Source organism: Melanaphis sacchari, unplaced genomic scaffold, assembly GCF_002803265.2.
Source record: "Melanaphis sacchari strain LSU unplaced genomic scaffold, SCAv2.0 Contig45_pilon_pilon, whole genome shotgun sequence".
NCBI lineage: Eukaryota > Metazoa > Arthropoda > Insecta > Hemiptera > Aphididae > Melanaphis > Melanaphis sacchari.
This window is the reverse complement of record NW_020271303.1, coordinates 1,612,648-1,629,806: the sequence shown is the minus strand read 5'-3', so window position 1 is coordinate 1,629,806 and position 17,159 is coordinate 1,612,648. Positions and strand designations below refer to the sequence as shown.

Genomic DNA, 17,159 nt, shown 5'->3' with positions numbered 1-17,159 from the left:
TTTACATACAATTTAAGACAATTTTACTCGAAAATATTTGTATGTGCAGTAAAAAGTATTGAATTTTAGATGTATTACAAATTAAATTATACTTGTAAAAACACAAATTTTCCAGATCGAACGATTTTAAAATACCCAAAATCATATTTTACAACCTGGATTAATGATGTCTAATCTAACCTATCCTAACCTTGATGGCCAAAAAAAATATAATTTTAAAATTTATATTGTAAAAATACCCGTACAATTTCATTTTTACTCAAAAATTAAAATAAACACAGATATAAATACATTTTTTTTTTAAATTAGAACTTTTTTTTATTATCTAGATTTAATTTTGAAATGAACATATTTATTTAAATGATGTACTCCAATTATTACATCCACTGACTTATAACTAATAATAAATGAGTAATAAGCAGTAATATAAGTATCTCGCAATTATTTTAAACTACTATTATTTGTCAACAAATATTAAAATTGACATGGATGACACATCATTTAGAATATTTAGATAGTAACTGGAGTATCTACATTTGTTTCAATTAGCGATAACTCTCGCGTTTAATAGTATTAATTTATTTCGATTGCATCTAGAATTTTTAATAATAATAGAATTACGTTTTCTTTAACGGTTCATGATGCAATCTGTGTGCAATAGTTCATATACTAAATAATAAGAACAAAGGAGAATTTAAATGGAAATTTTATAATATAAGTTATACCTACTAATTTATATTTACAAAATTATCGATTTTAAAACTATGAATTAATAATTTTTAACTTATAAATCTAACCAAATATTCCACATAATACTTATTGTACCCCGTGAGTAAAGGTTGTGTATTGCAAAAAAAAAATTTATATCTTAATAATTACTATCGTTAAATAATGTACCTAATTCTATAGTTATAATTTATACTTATTTTCTCATTTAAGTAATGATATTTTAACGATAAATTATTATATCTCAACAATTATTTAAAAATAAAGCAATAAGAACGGAAAAAAAGAATTTATATTGATTACTCAAAGGTTTTTGATTATATTACTAGACGAATTAGTCTTTGTACTATTTCTATTTATACATTAAATATGTCCGAATTAGAGGAGTATAATACTAAATATTATTACAAATAATACATATCATTCCATCGGTTATATTTATCATACGACATTCCACTTATTAACTATGGTACCATATCTACTTAACTACTATATTATCAACTATAATACAATATATGGTATTTCTTATGAATACAAGGAATTCTTGCGGCGATGGACAATAACACACTTTTAGTCGAAAGTGCTTCACAGCAGCGCGGCGGCAGGCAATCGGAAGATAGGCGGCATAATAGCGTTTTAAAGCAAACGTGAATTCTCCATAGACAAAAATATTCAAATTTTCCACATGTACCCATCAATTATTGTACGCATTTAGTCGTTTTACGCTGCCGGTTTTTTTTTTTTTTTATTATTTCTTAGCCACTGTAGCCAACACGACGTGTCGTAAATACCTATCTACATCGTTTCTATATGATATAGGTAAAATTCTATAATAATTATCATAATATATATATTAAACATACATATTATAATATATCAAGCTCACATACAATAATTTTATACAAAAAAAAAAAAAAAAACGTTAGCACGCTGCAGCATATATAATTTTTATATTGTACCTAGTAGAGGATCACATTATATATACCTAACCTACACAAACCTATTTAACTTGAAACGAATTAAAAATAAAAATTCTGTTTTTGTTACATTCCAGAACCGCTGCAGGTTATGAGTATTGAACATGGATAGCGGCAACGAGACCCTTTTCTCGGAGGACTCATCGCCCGACTCGGCGCCACCGCCGTCGCCCAGCAGTGGTCGAGGGAGCCAACAACCCACGCCAGCACCCACCCCGCCGCACATCACTTCTTCATTGTCCAAGGTAAACACACATATTTTGTACTAATACAATATTTCATGTTTGCATCAATCTTCTGATACTACAGATGGTGTTGTATACATACTGTGTATTTATAAAAAGGTTTATACGATTTTAAATTGTCGAAACCCTTTTCTCCCTTTAAAATATTGCGTTAGGTTCAAACAGCGCACAATAACGTCAAGATGTCATGTCGTGTTAGAAAATAAGGATCTAAAACAAAAACGACACTAAAAAATGTATTTTTCGTGTCAGGATTTGATAACGTAAACAATATTAAAGTAAATATATAATATTTCACGGTCATTTTAACTGTCTTCAATGGGCTTTTATTATAAACCAAAAATCTAAAAATTAAATAAATACATTTAAAAATATATTTATTTATTATTCCAAAAAATATAAAAATATTATTGAAGTATACCTATAGGCAAATATTTTAAAACCCAAAAGTCTAAAGATCTTTCATAATTTAACTATAAATTCCAATTTTTTTTAACTTTAAAACATATCAGAAATAACTTATCTTCTCATAATAATATTGAATGCATTAATTATAAAGATTATGTTTAATGACTCGAAATCCATCCTCATAATCAAAATATTTGTGTTTTATTGAATATAATTGGGTATTTTTATTTTGTGCTTTCTTATAAGAATTGTATCAATGTTCAACAAGAAACCGTTAGACAAAATTAATTTCTCTGTTATCTACCATAGTTTCATATTATATAATAATATATAGGTCTACCGTATACCTATGTGTTATACTAGAACTTTACGCCAAATAAAAAATATTTGATGAGAATTGAGTTAATATTATAATTTATTTTAATTTTTATTATCTGAGAATACTAAAAATTGTATTCAACAAATTACTGAAAATATTATCATTACATTAGTCATGATAATAATACATAATATAATTTGGAAAAAACCAGAAATATTTAATAAAAAAGAAATTTATATCTGTCGTTTAAATATATGCCTAATATGATATAATCAATATTAACTTTGTATAAACACCATCATTTTTACCTATTTACAGTTTTTTTTTAGGTTTTTAGTATTGATAATTAAATAGCCGTTTCAGTTTATCAGGCGCATTGTAATGGTTTTATTTCGATTTAAATTATGAGTGTAATCAATCGATTTAATATCTAGATTAAGCATAGAAACATGGAAAAAATTATGTCAAATTATTTCAACTAACAAGATACGATATAATCTATAAATTTAATTAATCTGAAACCTGAGGTACTGATTGTACACCTATTAAATATGTTATTATAATGTATGTCTAAAGAATCAAAAAATATTAGATGATTACGTATTTTTGTACCAAATAGGTACATATATAGCCCCGAACAGTTATTAATACATAACTACGTATGCCTGCGCACATTTTATACCATAACTATCATCAGATAAGTTTGGTAAAATGATATGTCGTCATTCTTAATTATACTTACATACTAAAAATTAAATGTTGGTATCTGGTACAAATATATTGTTAATGATGTAAAAACATATCTGTTGGTAATTACTAACTGTCATTCATTAAATAAACATAAAATACTCGTTTTCCGTTCAAAAATATGTAGGTATTGTCTGGGAATATTTCGATTTATAGTTTTTATGTTCAATTTATTAACGGCAAATGTAACGCACATAAAGGTATAAGACTCGTATCCATCGTATCTATATAGTAAGATTTTAATCGATTTCACCTTGTAAATCCATCTTATTATTATATATGACCACCATTTATAGTAACATCCACGAAACCATACGTGCCATACGTGTGTAATGTGTTTATTCTAGATATTATACCTATTAACAATAAACATTGATTAATACAAAAATTATTATTTTTAATTAAAAACTATATTTTCACGATTTTTATTATTATCATTATCTAAGATTTTAACTTATTTGAATAATAAAATATTTTATATTGGTATAATTCAAAGCGGAATATTTTTCTGAAAGTAATAAAAATTAAATTTAAAACAAGTAGTTAATATTAGTTTTAATTTTTAGCTCATAAGTTACAAGTATTAAGTGTTGTAACCTATTATACAATTCTGTATTATTAGTTATTATTTATTAGCTATCTTTTGTAAATGTACTGAATGTTTAAACTTTAGATGATGTTAGTGAGGTATGGTACTCCACAAAATGTTAATCTATTACTTTGATCGTTAAAATTTTAAATGTTAAAAAATATTATAAAAAACGTTAATACTTTTTTAGTTGATTATGGTGATTAGAGTTAAAAAAATCATCCTGTATGATATACTCGTATATGAATAATTATGTCGACTGTCGAGTACCGAAGTTTAGAAATGAGAAAATTCATAAATTTCAAATAAAAATAATAAAGAATAATAATGTCACGGTAGGTGTAGTACAGTTGTAGACTTGTAGCTAAATAATAATTGGCATTAGACACATTTAGTGCACGATATTTTATATTTTAAATGCTGATTATGAAAACAGTTAAAGATTTAGACGAAAACAAAAATGTTTTGAAATTTTTAACGTTTGTATTCAAAGACTAAGCGTTTTTTGCACGTATGTTTATTTTTATATTACACCTTCACTTTCTAATGCTTTTGTAATGGTGCATTCAAAAAAAAAAAATGTTTGAATAGATACATACATCGACAAAAACACAATACTTTATACAGAGTGATTTTTTTATAATATAAGGACACTTAATATTTTAAAAAGTATTAACGTTTAAAAAAATACTTTTTAAAGTCATTATTAAATACTAAAATGTTTTAAAAAGTTATTTTTTAGCTATTGTTGAAGTTTTTACTTTTTGAATAATAACAGACATATACATTTTTAATTTTTCAAGCTGACTATTTTTTGGAATATTGCAATTTACAGAAACCAAGTTTTGGATGAGCATTCAATAATTTATAACTTGAATTTATAACTAAGACTCAGAAATTGAAGCTCTTAAAAATTAATAAATATGCATCCATGTTTACAAGTATTTTTTTAAAACTATATACAGAAAAACCCAAAGTTTATATAATTACTTAAATAATAAAATAAATAACTAGTTCTAAATTTTTTTTTTGGAATGAAAGTATTCTTCTGTTTATAATTATTTATAATTGTACAGTTCAATTTCTTATTTGCAGAACAAATAAAAAAATAAACAAATTAAAATTAGAATAACCGCTATGAAATATGTATCGACCCAATTATAAAATAGTGAATACTGATGAGATTATACACAAAATTAATCTATATAAATTATAATTTACGAATATCGATTACCAATTATTTTCATCAATTAAATTAAAATAATGTAAAATTGAATTTTTTAATATTATGTTAAAAATATTTTTCTTTAGATTGAAAAATTGAAAATGTATGCTGCATTTAAAAAGGTAAACAATAATAAAATTTTTGGATAACGTTATTACTTATGACAACTTTAAATTATTAAAAAAAAAAATGTTTTCTTTAAAAGTAATTAAAAATATATAATTATCCTATTAGTACATTATAATATGGTTCACATTATATGAATCGAAAGTAATCTACATTTTTCCTTTTATTTGCTAAGAGGCCTAAGTTCTAAGACAATATTTATTATGTACTTAGCAATAATACACGGGAGTTCATTTAGCGCTACACACGTCTTCTGATAGTATCTTGTGTTAAATGTATCATCTCATGCATACTATTTATACAATAAACATACTTAGGTACATATTACATACATATTATAATAAAATTCAACTTTAGTTTATCGTATTGTAACGATACATTATTGTATTATAATTATGTACAAATAAATATAGATTAAAATGCCTTTTTAATTATTTATTAAATATATAATTAAAATACCTAAAAAAAATTATAATCATAAAATATATGCAATTTTATTATCTAATTATTTTTCTAATTAATATATAGAATATATTGATTTTTTAATAATAACGTCTTATGCATAAATACTCAGTATGACTTGAGGTTATATCTATGGAAAGTAAAAATAATAACGAAAAATTTAAATAATGATTAATGAACAATAATTAACCACAAATCATTAAACTATAGGTAAAAACAAACGATTTTATATTTACTGTACCTACCTATATAATACATAATATAGTTTACTTTTGTGACATTATTGTCATGTAATAGTGTTACATATTGTTACAAATTATTGTATGTAGCACTAGAAATACAATTAATAAGTATTCTTTAATTTTACATGATTAAAGAATACCTTATCATCATAAAGAGCTATTGTGATTTCAACAATATTATTTTTAAAAACATATTATATAGATATAGGCACTTCAAACGTTTATTATTAAAACTCGTCTACATTTGTTCGTTTAAATCATATGCTTTTACGACTACTCAAAAAATTATTATTTTTTAAAAGTAAAAGTATATTAAATCGAACATAAAAATCATATATTTTATATGTTTATTAATATATCAATGTGACACGTGTTTTTTTTTTATCGGTTATTTTACCGCATAAATTGTTGAAACATCAGCATTTTCATTCGAAGGTTACACTTTCTGATAAATGTCAAATCAAATTTAATTTAATACGCCAATAAAATACGGCGGCACGTATTGTGTTGTATTTCTTAATAAATATAAATATAAATTGTTATTTCATTGTGAAACACACGTAACGTCGTTTTCAAATCGTTCACCAAATATTAATATTTATTACAGACTGCATTTTAGTAAAACCGGATACACCATACCTATACATAATATAATATCACCAAAACAATAATTATTCAACAATCTATAAAATGTACCTATTAACCTAAACGTACACGTCAAACTCGAATCGTCGTGTTTTTTTTTTTATTGTTTAACTAAAAATACATAATATTTTCATCAAATATATAAAATAAGTTTTATAATAAAATTGTTCTTATAGTAGTAATGGTCGGTGTTGTTTTATGATCCATGCAAAATATAATTTACGAATTACAATAAGAACGATATTCATGGGACATGAATAGTATTATGGTTATTACTTATTACTATATACCTATATGTCCTATATGGTTACATTGCCATACGGTATACACATTATACATGTATTATATTATATGTGGTCAAACAACACTAAAATACTTATATGCGTATTATACGCGTTGAAAAGTTGAAAATAATAATGTATGAATGTACAATATAACTATTATAAATTTGTAACATATAATAATATAATAACATTACAGTAGTAGATACGTACTACACTGCAGTTGATATAATAATAGCCGACCATTATGACCTTAGGTAATAGGTAATGAGAAAAATCCAAACAAAAAAGTAAATCCTTTCCATTTTGTCTTATGTTTTTTACTAGCTATCGGCTAGTCACGTTGGTATATAAATATGTAATTATATATTATTGATATTATTATTCTATATTTTAGTCGCTAATACTCGTCATTTTTATTCTTTATTATTCTTATTTCTACTCTATACGTCGCGGTAAATCAACGCAAACTATCCTTATAATATATAGGTGTATTATATCATGTATGTGCTCTTGGCGGGAAAGGAGAGAGAGAGAGACGAGACTGGTTTAGCACGTGTGTTTAATATAATATACATTATACACGTATAAGTTCATATTATTATTATTATTATTATTATTGTATATTTTATACCCGCGTTTATGATAATATATAGTGTATATATTATGTGCATTTATTATATATTGTTTATAAAATGTAGGTTACGCGGGTGACGTTTATAATTTTATAATAATAATAATAATAGTGTATAATATACCCAGATACCTACCAGACGTGCTCAGTGCAGCTGTAACAGAAACCCGACTAATTATGTCGGTCATCAAATTTATTTGTTTACCTTTTCATTCTAATCGTTTTTTCATGCATGTTTTTTATGGTTTTTTTTTCGTATATTCTAATCGATTCTTTTCCACGTTGTAATTATGGACAACAGTAATTATTATTACTATACTGTACGTAATGTAGTAAACCGCACAGACATGTTAAAGTCTTAGTAGAATAATTGTTAAGGCTGATGATCAAGCTAATTCACGATGTTGAGGAACATACAGAGATTCATTAAGAACTGTATACATTTTTAATATACCTCAAACATTGCAAACTCTTAAACTGTTAAATACGAATTGACAATCATGTATAGGTACATTGATGTATTATTAAAAAAAAGATTTTGTGCGTAGCACGTGGTACGTATCGCTGTGTTTTTGTTAATTTGTTATTTCTACTTTCGTCAGTTACAACCAGGGTTACATTACATTATTGTTTGTGGGTAAAAAAATCGTTCTGGTCATTCTATCATTTTTCCGCGATCACTGCAATAGTTTTAAATCTTACTGTGAAATTTCACAGTACTAATTCCTTAAAAAAATTATTACATTTTTTTATACCTATTTTGAAAATTAACAAATAAAAACAATAATAGCATTGCAGTGCAGTTTTTCATCAAACGAATTGTGTTGTATAAAATTTGTGATAGGTAATTACTAAGAAATTTTAAGTGTATAAAATAGTAAAATAATATTATATTAAAGCTAGAATGCTATTTAATTTATTTATTAACTCCTCTCCCTATTCCTCTTCCTCTTATCATTCATTATCATCACATATTTATGTTTATTTTCTAGATTTATAATTGATAGGTACACTACTTAATATTAAATTAATCTTTCGAGTGACTAATTTTTAGAACTATAATTTATCAGTATTTAAATTATAATGGTGTTTTCTGTAAAGAATAGTTTAAATTGAAAATGTATAACACAAATTGTTCAGTTTTTGAGTTAGCTTTTTACTAAGTTGATACATTCTTCGTTAGCACATTAAAACAAATAATTTAAGTCATTTACCATTTCTATTTATCTATTTCATTATTATTTTTTCGATGGAAATTTTTTCTATGTCAACGATTTCAATAATGCATCGCGAAAAATACAATTATTTTTTGAATTTATCACTAAAGTAATCGATTTCTTGTAAGCAGTATTAATGTTTCATTTAGAGGTATCAATAAATTTTTTAAATTTTAAAAATTCAGAAAATTTTAAAATAAAAATAATATCTATAACCTATTGATACTATAAAAATCTATAATACTAATTCATATTCCATAATAATTTTAATAAAATATTATTAGAATAATCTATTAAAAACGATAATTATTAGTTAAAAAAAAAAAAATATTATTATTAATAACACTTATATTTATTGAAGAGGAAATTTTACGATATCATATTAACTGTACATTATCTTGATGCATATATTTGTATAAATAGTAGATTATTGCTAATAAAAAATAATAAATATAGTTTGAACTTTTTTTATTATTTTTCAGAGTAGGACATTCTTATAAATTCTTTCTAAAAGTAAAAAAGTCTTTAACTATAAAATCAAATAAAAAAAAAAGTAAATAATAAGTTATAATATGTATTTTAACCTTGAAGTTGATTTGAGTGGAGTACTATAAATTTCAAACCTGCATGTTAATAAATATTTTTAAAACACAAACATTTAAAAAAATAAAATGACTTTATCTATTTAAAGAAATAATCAATTTTCTTTGTTTCTTATATCATACCTAATATTAGCATAGGGTACTTGAACAAGAGTTTAAAGTTAAAACACGCGAGTGTTATAAACGTGTGTATAGAATATATCCTAATATTCAGCAAGTAGGTAGTAAGTATAAATTATTTTAAATTGTATACATTACACGATCAAGGAAACAATCATCACCTCACTCGGAAGTCGGAGACGTCATTTTTTTCTCGTTTTTGTCGTTGTTGGAGAAATGAAGTAATAACACGAATAAATATCGTATAATATACATACATGTATGCAATCGCATCAGATGAGATATATAGGTATACCTATATATAGCGTTTGTATTAGTTTTTAAAAACAATATATTTCAAGAGATTTTTGTTCTAAGGCTGAAAATCAGTTGCATTAGTGGTTTTTTGGAAAACCAAAATTACGAAAATATATAATTAAATAATAATTATTTGCAAATACAAACATTGACACACATTTAATATTGGCGTACAACAACGGCTGTACGGGCGCTGGTTGGTGTACGGCGGCATATTATATATATTATATACGTGTATAACAAAATCTGAGAGTGGAGACGAAAATTATTTACAATCCTCAGCGGCCAGTGGCGGGCGGCATTATCTCTCCTCTCGGGGACGGACCGTGGGAATGCGTTAACCGAACGCCCACAGTCGTAGAGTTATATTATATACTGACACAGACTGGTTTTTTTTTCTTATTTCCTTCTCTTCTTTACGTCTGTTGGCCTCTCCTTATCCTCGCGGTCACTACCGATTTCGTTTCATTTCCCGGTAAACAGTTTCGAATCCCTGTATAGTCCATATGATAATTATATATGTATTGTATATACCTAGGTAAGTTGAATTTCGTTGAAAACGAACAAGTACCTATAATTTGCTTTGGTGATTTATATTTCGGCCATTTTTTGAAAAATCAAAATGTATGTACTATGTAAATGATACGTCATGTACTCATATGACTCTATTAGCCTATAGATTATAGGAATGTACAATTGTAGTTATAATTTATCAAAGGGAGTTTGTTTTCTAGAAGTCCGAATAAAATAAAAAGCAGAAAACGAGTTGTCTAACCTATAATAATATGATATATATGTACCTATGATATCTATACAATTGTATGCCCAAAGACAATTTACATAATTGTATTATGATTATTATTTTGTTAGTCCAATGTTATTGTTTAAAAAAAATCTTTTTCTCTAAATTTAAATCTATGCATAATAATATGTATTAAAATACGCGGTTACATATCAAGATTTTTACATGTCTATACATATATATATATATATATATATATATTAGTCTGTAATTTAGCTTCGTTGCGTATAGATATGATTATACTGATATAGTACCTATAATAATAAATTACAACTACGCTAACGGTATGTAATATAATAGTTGAATTTCCTTATATACGAGTGACGAGTCTGATCATTTTTGACTATATTGAAGTGATATAATACTCATTTTTCTATTATTGAAATACAAACTGATTTTTTTTTATTCTGGTAACTTTATAACATATTGATAAAATTTATATTCTTATTGAAATGCCAAAACCCTGGTTTTTATTTCAGTTTTTGGTATATTTAAAATTGAAATGAAATTTTATAAAATAACTTGTTTTCTATCAATCGAAAATATCAAAAAATAACTATTTAATTTATAATTGATCATGGAAATTCTGAGCGGAGCAAAAATAAATATTTTTTTCAATCTAACTACCTATATTTTTTGTAACTGTCGCCACTTTTATTGAAACAGAAAATTTGCTACCATATTTATCGTTTAAGGAAGAATTTTTTTTTTATTGTAATTCAAAACATATTAATCGTGTATATTTAAAAATATATTTGTCTGATTTTTAGTTTTTCCTGTGATAGCGATAAATTTTGTCAACGTTTTTAAAAAAAATACATCTCAGCGTGCAAATAAGATTTAAATAATTGTATGTCTTTAAATAAAAATTAAATTTTGTCATTCAGTTATTTATTTAACAAAATATTACATATAATATTATAATATGAAGATACAGCAAATTAATAATAATTTTTTAGTCCGATAAGGAAACGCTTGCGATGACTATCTAAAAAAAAAAAAAAAAAGAAAGTGGAAAATTTGACATGAATTTTCTATCGTAGTGATGTACTTCCGGTTTCCGATAATGACATTTTTCAGACAGTGACATTGCGTGCTTAAAAAAATTACAACAAAGGTTTATTATTTAATCTAAATTTATTTTTATTCTTTAGAAGGCTAATTATAAATATATACACAATGAACGCGATGAAATAATACACTAATTATGTCACTCGTGAGTTTGTGCGCGCGCCTGTGCGTGTGTGTGAAGCTTATTCTATAATATTAATTGGGTATACAAGTCATAAACTCATTGTTCTATTGCATTCTTAGATGTTTGTCGAAATGGATAGCAATAAATAAAAATATTATAGTGGTATTTGTGTAGGTTGGTCGTTCACAACTCTGACAAAATAATAAATTCATCGAAGAGCGAAAAATTTTTTACACAATATACAGATACACGACTTGACTACAATAAATCGCATAATAAAATATATTTTATTGCAATATACACACACATATATATATATATATACCACACTAATATATTATAATCTTGGTTTGAACCATCGTCACGCTGCAATTTATCTATGTGGACTATATAATATAATTATATGGCTCGAGTATCGATGACCAGGAGAAATCGGTGAAATGCCTATATTTAAGCTACAGTCCGACAATTACTAATAGACGTACAGACCAAATGGCGCAATTACATAAAAGATAAAAGATTCTTGGGATGGACTTTCCTCCCCATCACGCATGAGTAAAATTTAAGTATAAATATTTAAGCTGATATAAATGTATAATACAACTTACTAATGCACGTGGTCAACTAATTACCACCACCTATAGGCTATAACTATATGCGTATAAAATATTAATATATCAATATTCAATACAATAAATTATCATTTCTGGGCAGTAAACCCGCGTGGATTACAATAATTATTACTGTACAGGAAAATCACACGTCATCAAAATATTATATTAGCTGTACCTATTTGTGCCTTTTATAGGTGTCTATTAAATATCACAAACGTATAAAGTATCAATACGTGTACAGCGATGTTTAATTTATTTTTCTCAATCTTTGATCTACATATTTTATCCCTTGAATAATACTAACGTTTTCAATGCTCTCCTGAAGCGTTTGTATAGTTCTGACCTGTATCCAAATCTTGTCCAAAACCGGCACCATATCAATTGCTTTAAAGACATTTTAGACGCAAGACGCACGTGGCCTCCGGCGTGATGGCTGTATACTGTTTTGTTTTTTTTTTTTTAATTTTATTCTTTAATAAAACGTCCACTGGTCAAAATTACAACCTTGCCATACGAGCCTCGAGGTGCCGGTCGCACAACGATAGCGCATATTATTTATACTATATATTATATTTATGTGAATATAATAATATGTATATATATCCACACATTTTTTTTTATTCGAGTTAAATTATTAATATTAAAAGAAAAAAATTAAGAAAAACCGGAACTCGATTTGAAGGCGGTATTCCGCACGCGCCCATAGTTGAAAAATAAAATCACATGCGCAGAAAGAAAATAATAATATTTTTATATATATATATATATACTATTATACTAATAATATTTACATCACATGCAGCAAAAAAAATAAACGGGAACGTTATGCGAAACCGGAAGAACAACATTTAAAAGAGTATATATAATATATCGACTGTTATAGGTACGATTCTTTATGTCGAAAATAATATACATATATTATTATAACACCATTATATATATATTTAACAAACACTTATCTAATTTATGTATTTTCAGTTAATAAATTAAATGTAAGACAACTGTCAAAAAAATTACTCGCGTAGAAACAATCTTTTGATCCATTTTTGTGAACGCGTATATTGTGTATAATTGATTACATATATTTCGTGTATATAACCTTATTATAATCATAATATTGTATTTTTTGATTAGTCAATTAATTTGAGTTAATATATTGAAAAATTACACTGTTTAAAAGTTTTAAAATAAAAATTTGCCATTGATATGTAATGTATCGAATTTGCATATTATTAAAAATATTTGTCGTTACTACTCTATACTCTGCTCTTAAATAATTATTTTGAGTATAGCTAATATACTAAACGTGTATTTTTTTATGTATTATGCAATCCATATTACTTTATGTATATTTGTCTACATAAACTATATACGAATTATTTTACAGCAATAAACGCATATAAAATCTATGTAAACCAACCGTCAACTGTTTTCCCTCGTAAAACTATACTATTGTCACCGTGGGATAATTAAAATACAAAACATCATGTTTATTTCCGTAACATCGTGTTTCAATAATATATGCGGACATTTAATAATAATATATCATGTTCACGATGTTGTCGTAGGTACCTCTATTTGGTAATAATTCATCCGCATAACTAATGCCTAACCGACGAATTATTTAAATCAAATAGGTATATACGGTAATAATAAATCGTAATATTATTTACCGTATGCTCCTGTGAACCTACTTAATACCTGTATATAATATATATTTATCTTATACTCATCGTAGATTTTTATTGCAGGGAAATAGTGTTATTCGTCCAGTGGCCTTCAAACCGGGTTCAATGAGATTCACCGACAACGGCGAAAGATATGGCTCCACGCCTATCCTGGCCAGATCCTCACATAGACATCTATATGGCAGTAAGTTCATTTATATAAAACATATAATGAGATTTTTCCGCATACATGTAGCCATTTATAAGCACATAATATATAATAATAGCAAACACTCGATTACTCGAGTGACCGATACGAGATAAACGAACGTCTATGTATAATACGTAATATACTCGTATTTATATAAACTCAACTATAGATATTTTCTCAAAACAGAATTCCAACGGTTATTTAATTCGCGACCGTAAAGAACTAAAATACAAATTAGATATTCTGAGCGGAGCGATAAATGTGTTAATGTATTAGTTTTATAATGATATGTTGTCGTATTTTTGTTTTGTTTCTGTTATTACTTTTATATATATTATTACATTTTAGAGAAATTCAAATGTTTGAATGCTGAATGAGGTTTCTGGTAAAAATCAGACAAATTAAATCAATTTAGTAGTTTTGGGGAGGGGGTATTAAAAATTTTCCCAGTACTTTAAAAAATAATTGGGTTCAAATTATCGAAAAACGGGATATATTTTACTCAGCGACTGTTGTTTTTGATAATGTCGGTTGATTTTATTGTTGTAACTCAAAAATCAATAACCGTAGACTTGAAATTTTCATCAAATATAAAAACAATTTTTAGACATGATATAAAGAGCCAAAATATTTTGAAAAATAATATCGCTTTTTTATGATATTTATAGACGTATAAAATATTCTACTTTTTAAAGTTATTTTAAATAATTACGCAATGTGTTTGGCAAAAATTAGTTCAACATGCTATACTACAAATATATTAATAATGATGTAAATAAATAAAAAATATCCTTAGAAAAATAGGCTAATTTGCCTTCCGCTCAGAATCGAATTTAATGGTTTATTATTGAATTCAAATATAGCATATTCATTATAGCGACCTACGACCTACCTATACTCTGAAATGAGGAGATACACTCAAAAAATACTATTTAGCAGAACGACTTCTCCGATTATTTTTAACTTAACATATAATGAGTATACCTAAATAATACTTACTATACCTTACTTAGTTATACAATATCATGTTATAATTTGCATACAGGTTTTATTTTTACTTACAGCTGCAAATATTTCTTAAGTCACTATACAAAATTTGAGATTATTTATTTATTTTACCTCATCCGATTTGCTTATACCTATAACCTAACGACAGTTTGATACCAACTTCAATTTAATAAAACAACAAATTTAATTTCCAATACCTGGGATCAAACTGACTACCTATAGTATTCCTACCGAAACATATTTTAGTAACCAATCCGATGGGTCATAGACGAGCTTGATACGCGTACGCTGTACTATAAAATATAATTTATTTATTTTATTAAAAATATTTGGTTGTGTATATAATATATTAAATTAAAGTAACTTATAAATGGATATCGTTATAGTTTACTAGAACTTTTTAATTTGCATGTCACTTCATAATACATAAGACCATATAAGATATAATATTCTATCCTTAGATATAGTTGTTGTTGCGTATGCGTTTATTTAAATGTGTAACTGTTAAACTAACAATATTCGCTTTGAATAAAATCTTAACTATTTTCACATTTTCGTTTTTTTTTCAATTTTTTAATATATTTTAGGTACCAATGAACTACACCATCAATCTAAAAAAGCAAATATGATATCTTCGGGCACGTTAGATCGAAAACTTCGTTCAGCATCCCCAATGGTGATGTCGTCGTTACCGACCCAAACCAGCTGCAAATTTCGACTGGGACAGCAAGACGATTTCAAATCATCCTCCTCATACAGTTCCTATAAAGATTACCGACCCAGGTATACATATAACATTGAGGTACTAATATATATATATATGTACGCATTAACGTGAAATAATTTTATATTTTTAGTTCGAAGTCATTCACAAGACTCAGTAAACGATGCTCAGCGTCCGAAGGGTCAGCTAGTCTGTTGGACCTGACTCCTTCGCCATCCGAATCTACAATGTTATCCGAAATGGAAACAGTGTTAAGAGATAGAGATCGTGAATTGAGGCATCTTCGGCAAACAATGGAGCACAACGAACAAGTAATATTTAGAGTTTATCAGGAGAAAGAAAACGCTTGGGACAGGGAACTGCGGAGGATCAAAGCAATGGGCGATAATCGACTCAAAACAGCCGCACAAAAGTCGCTTAAGCTGGAACAAATGCTTATGATGCAGACGTACAAAGTAAATATGTATAAAGATTTTTTACATTTTGATGTGCAAAATAAGTATTTTATCATACCGTTTATTTAATATTTAATATAAATCTAATTGTCTTTTACATCAGTTACAGGATGAAAAAAAAAAATTACAAGAAGAAAACGAACGTTTGGAGTCCGAGACGACAAATTTGAAAAAAGAAGTAGACGAATTGAAAGTGAGACTTGAGGAAACTGAATGGGGTTTATGTCAAAAATCTGGAGAACTAGCTCACGTAAAATCACAAATGAAAGATACTCAAGTAAGTAGACATTATACATATATATACATAAAACTATACAAGTATAGATACTAAAAACTGTAAGAATATATAAAATCAGATCTCAAGTATTTCTTAATTCAAGGGGTAAGTGAACTGAATTTTTTTGAATTAAATAAATTTGAAAATATGTAGGTATGCAATCAAATTTATAAAATTATATTGTTGGTTTGTAATAATAAATTGTCACAGTTGATTTATAAATAAATAAATAAATTACTAAAATATAAAATTATATTAAAGTTGTTTATTATTGTAACTGTTAAATGTTTATTTAACTATCATACTCATACAGTCAATTAATTATAAAACAAAAAAAAAAAAAA

At 26.0% G+C, this 17,159-nt stretch overlaps 1 protein-coding gene across 2 annotated transcripts in view; it reads left to right on the top strand.

Moving 5' to 3' along the window:
• Positions 1 to 17,159, top strand: part of LOC112598124 (leucine zipper putative tumor suppressor 2 homolog) — a 49,835-nt gene that overhangs the window by 31,400 nt on the left and 1,276 nt on the right. For both annotated transcript variants that reach the window (XM_025344481.1, XM_025344482.1), the window contains 5 exons: positions 1,781 to 1,948; positions 14,225 to 14,345; positions 15,947 to 16,142; positions 16,217 to 16,538; positions 16,642 to 16,815. In XM_025344481.1, the coding sequence (XP_025200266.1) occupies positions 1,808 to 1,948; positions 14,225 to 14,345; positions 15,947 to 16,142; positions 16,217 to 16,538; positions 16,642 to 16,815 (954 nt within the window). In that variant the 5' untranslated portion in view covers positions 1,781 to 1,807. The remainder of the gene's footprint in view (positions 1 to 1,780; positions 1,949 to 14,224; positions 14,346 to 15,946; positions 16,143 to 16,216; positions 16,539 to 16,641; positions 16,816 to 17,159) is intronic.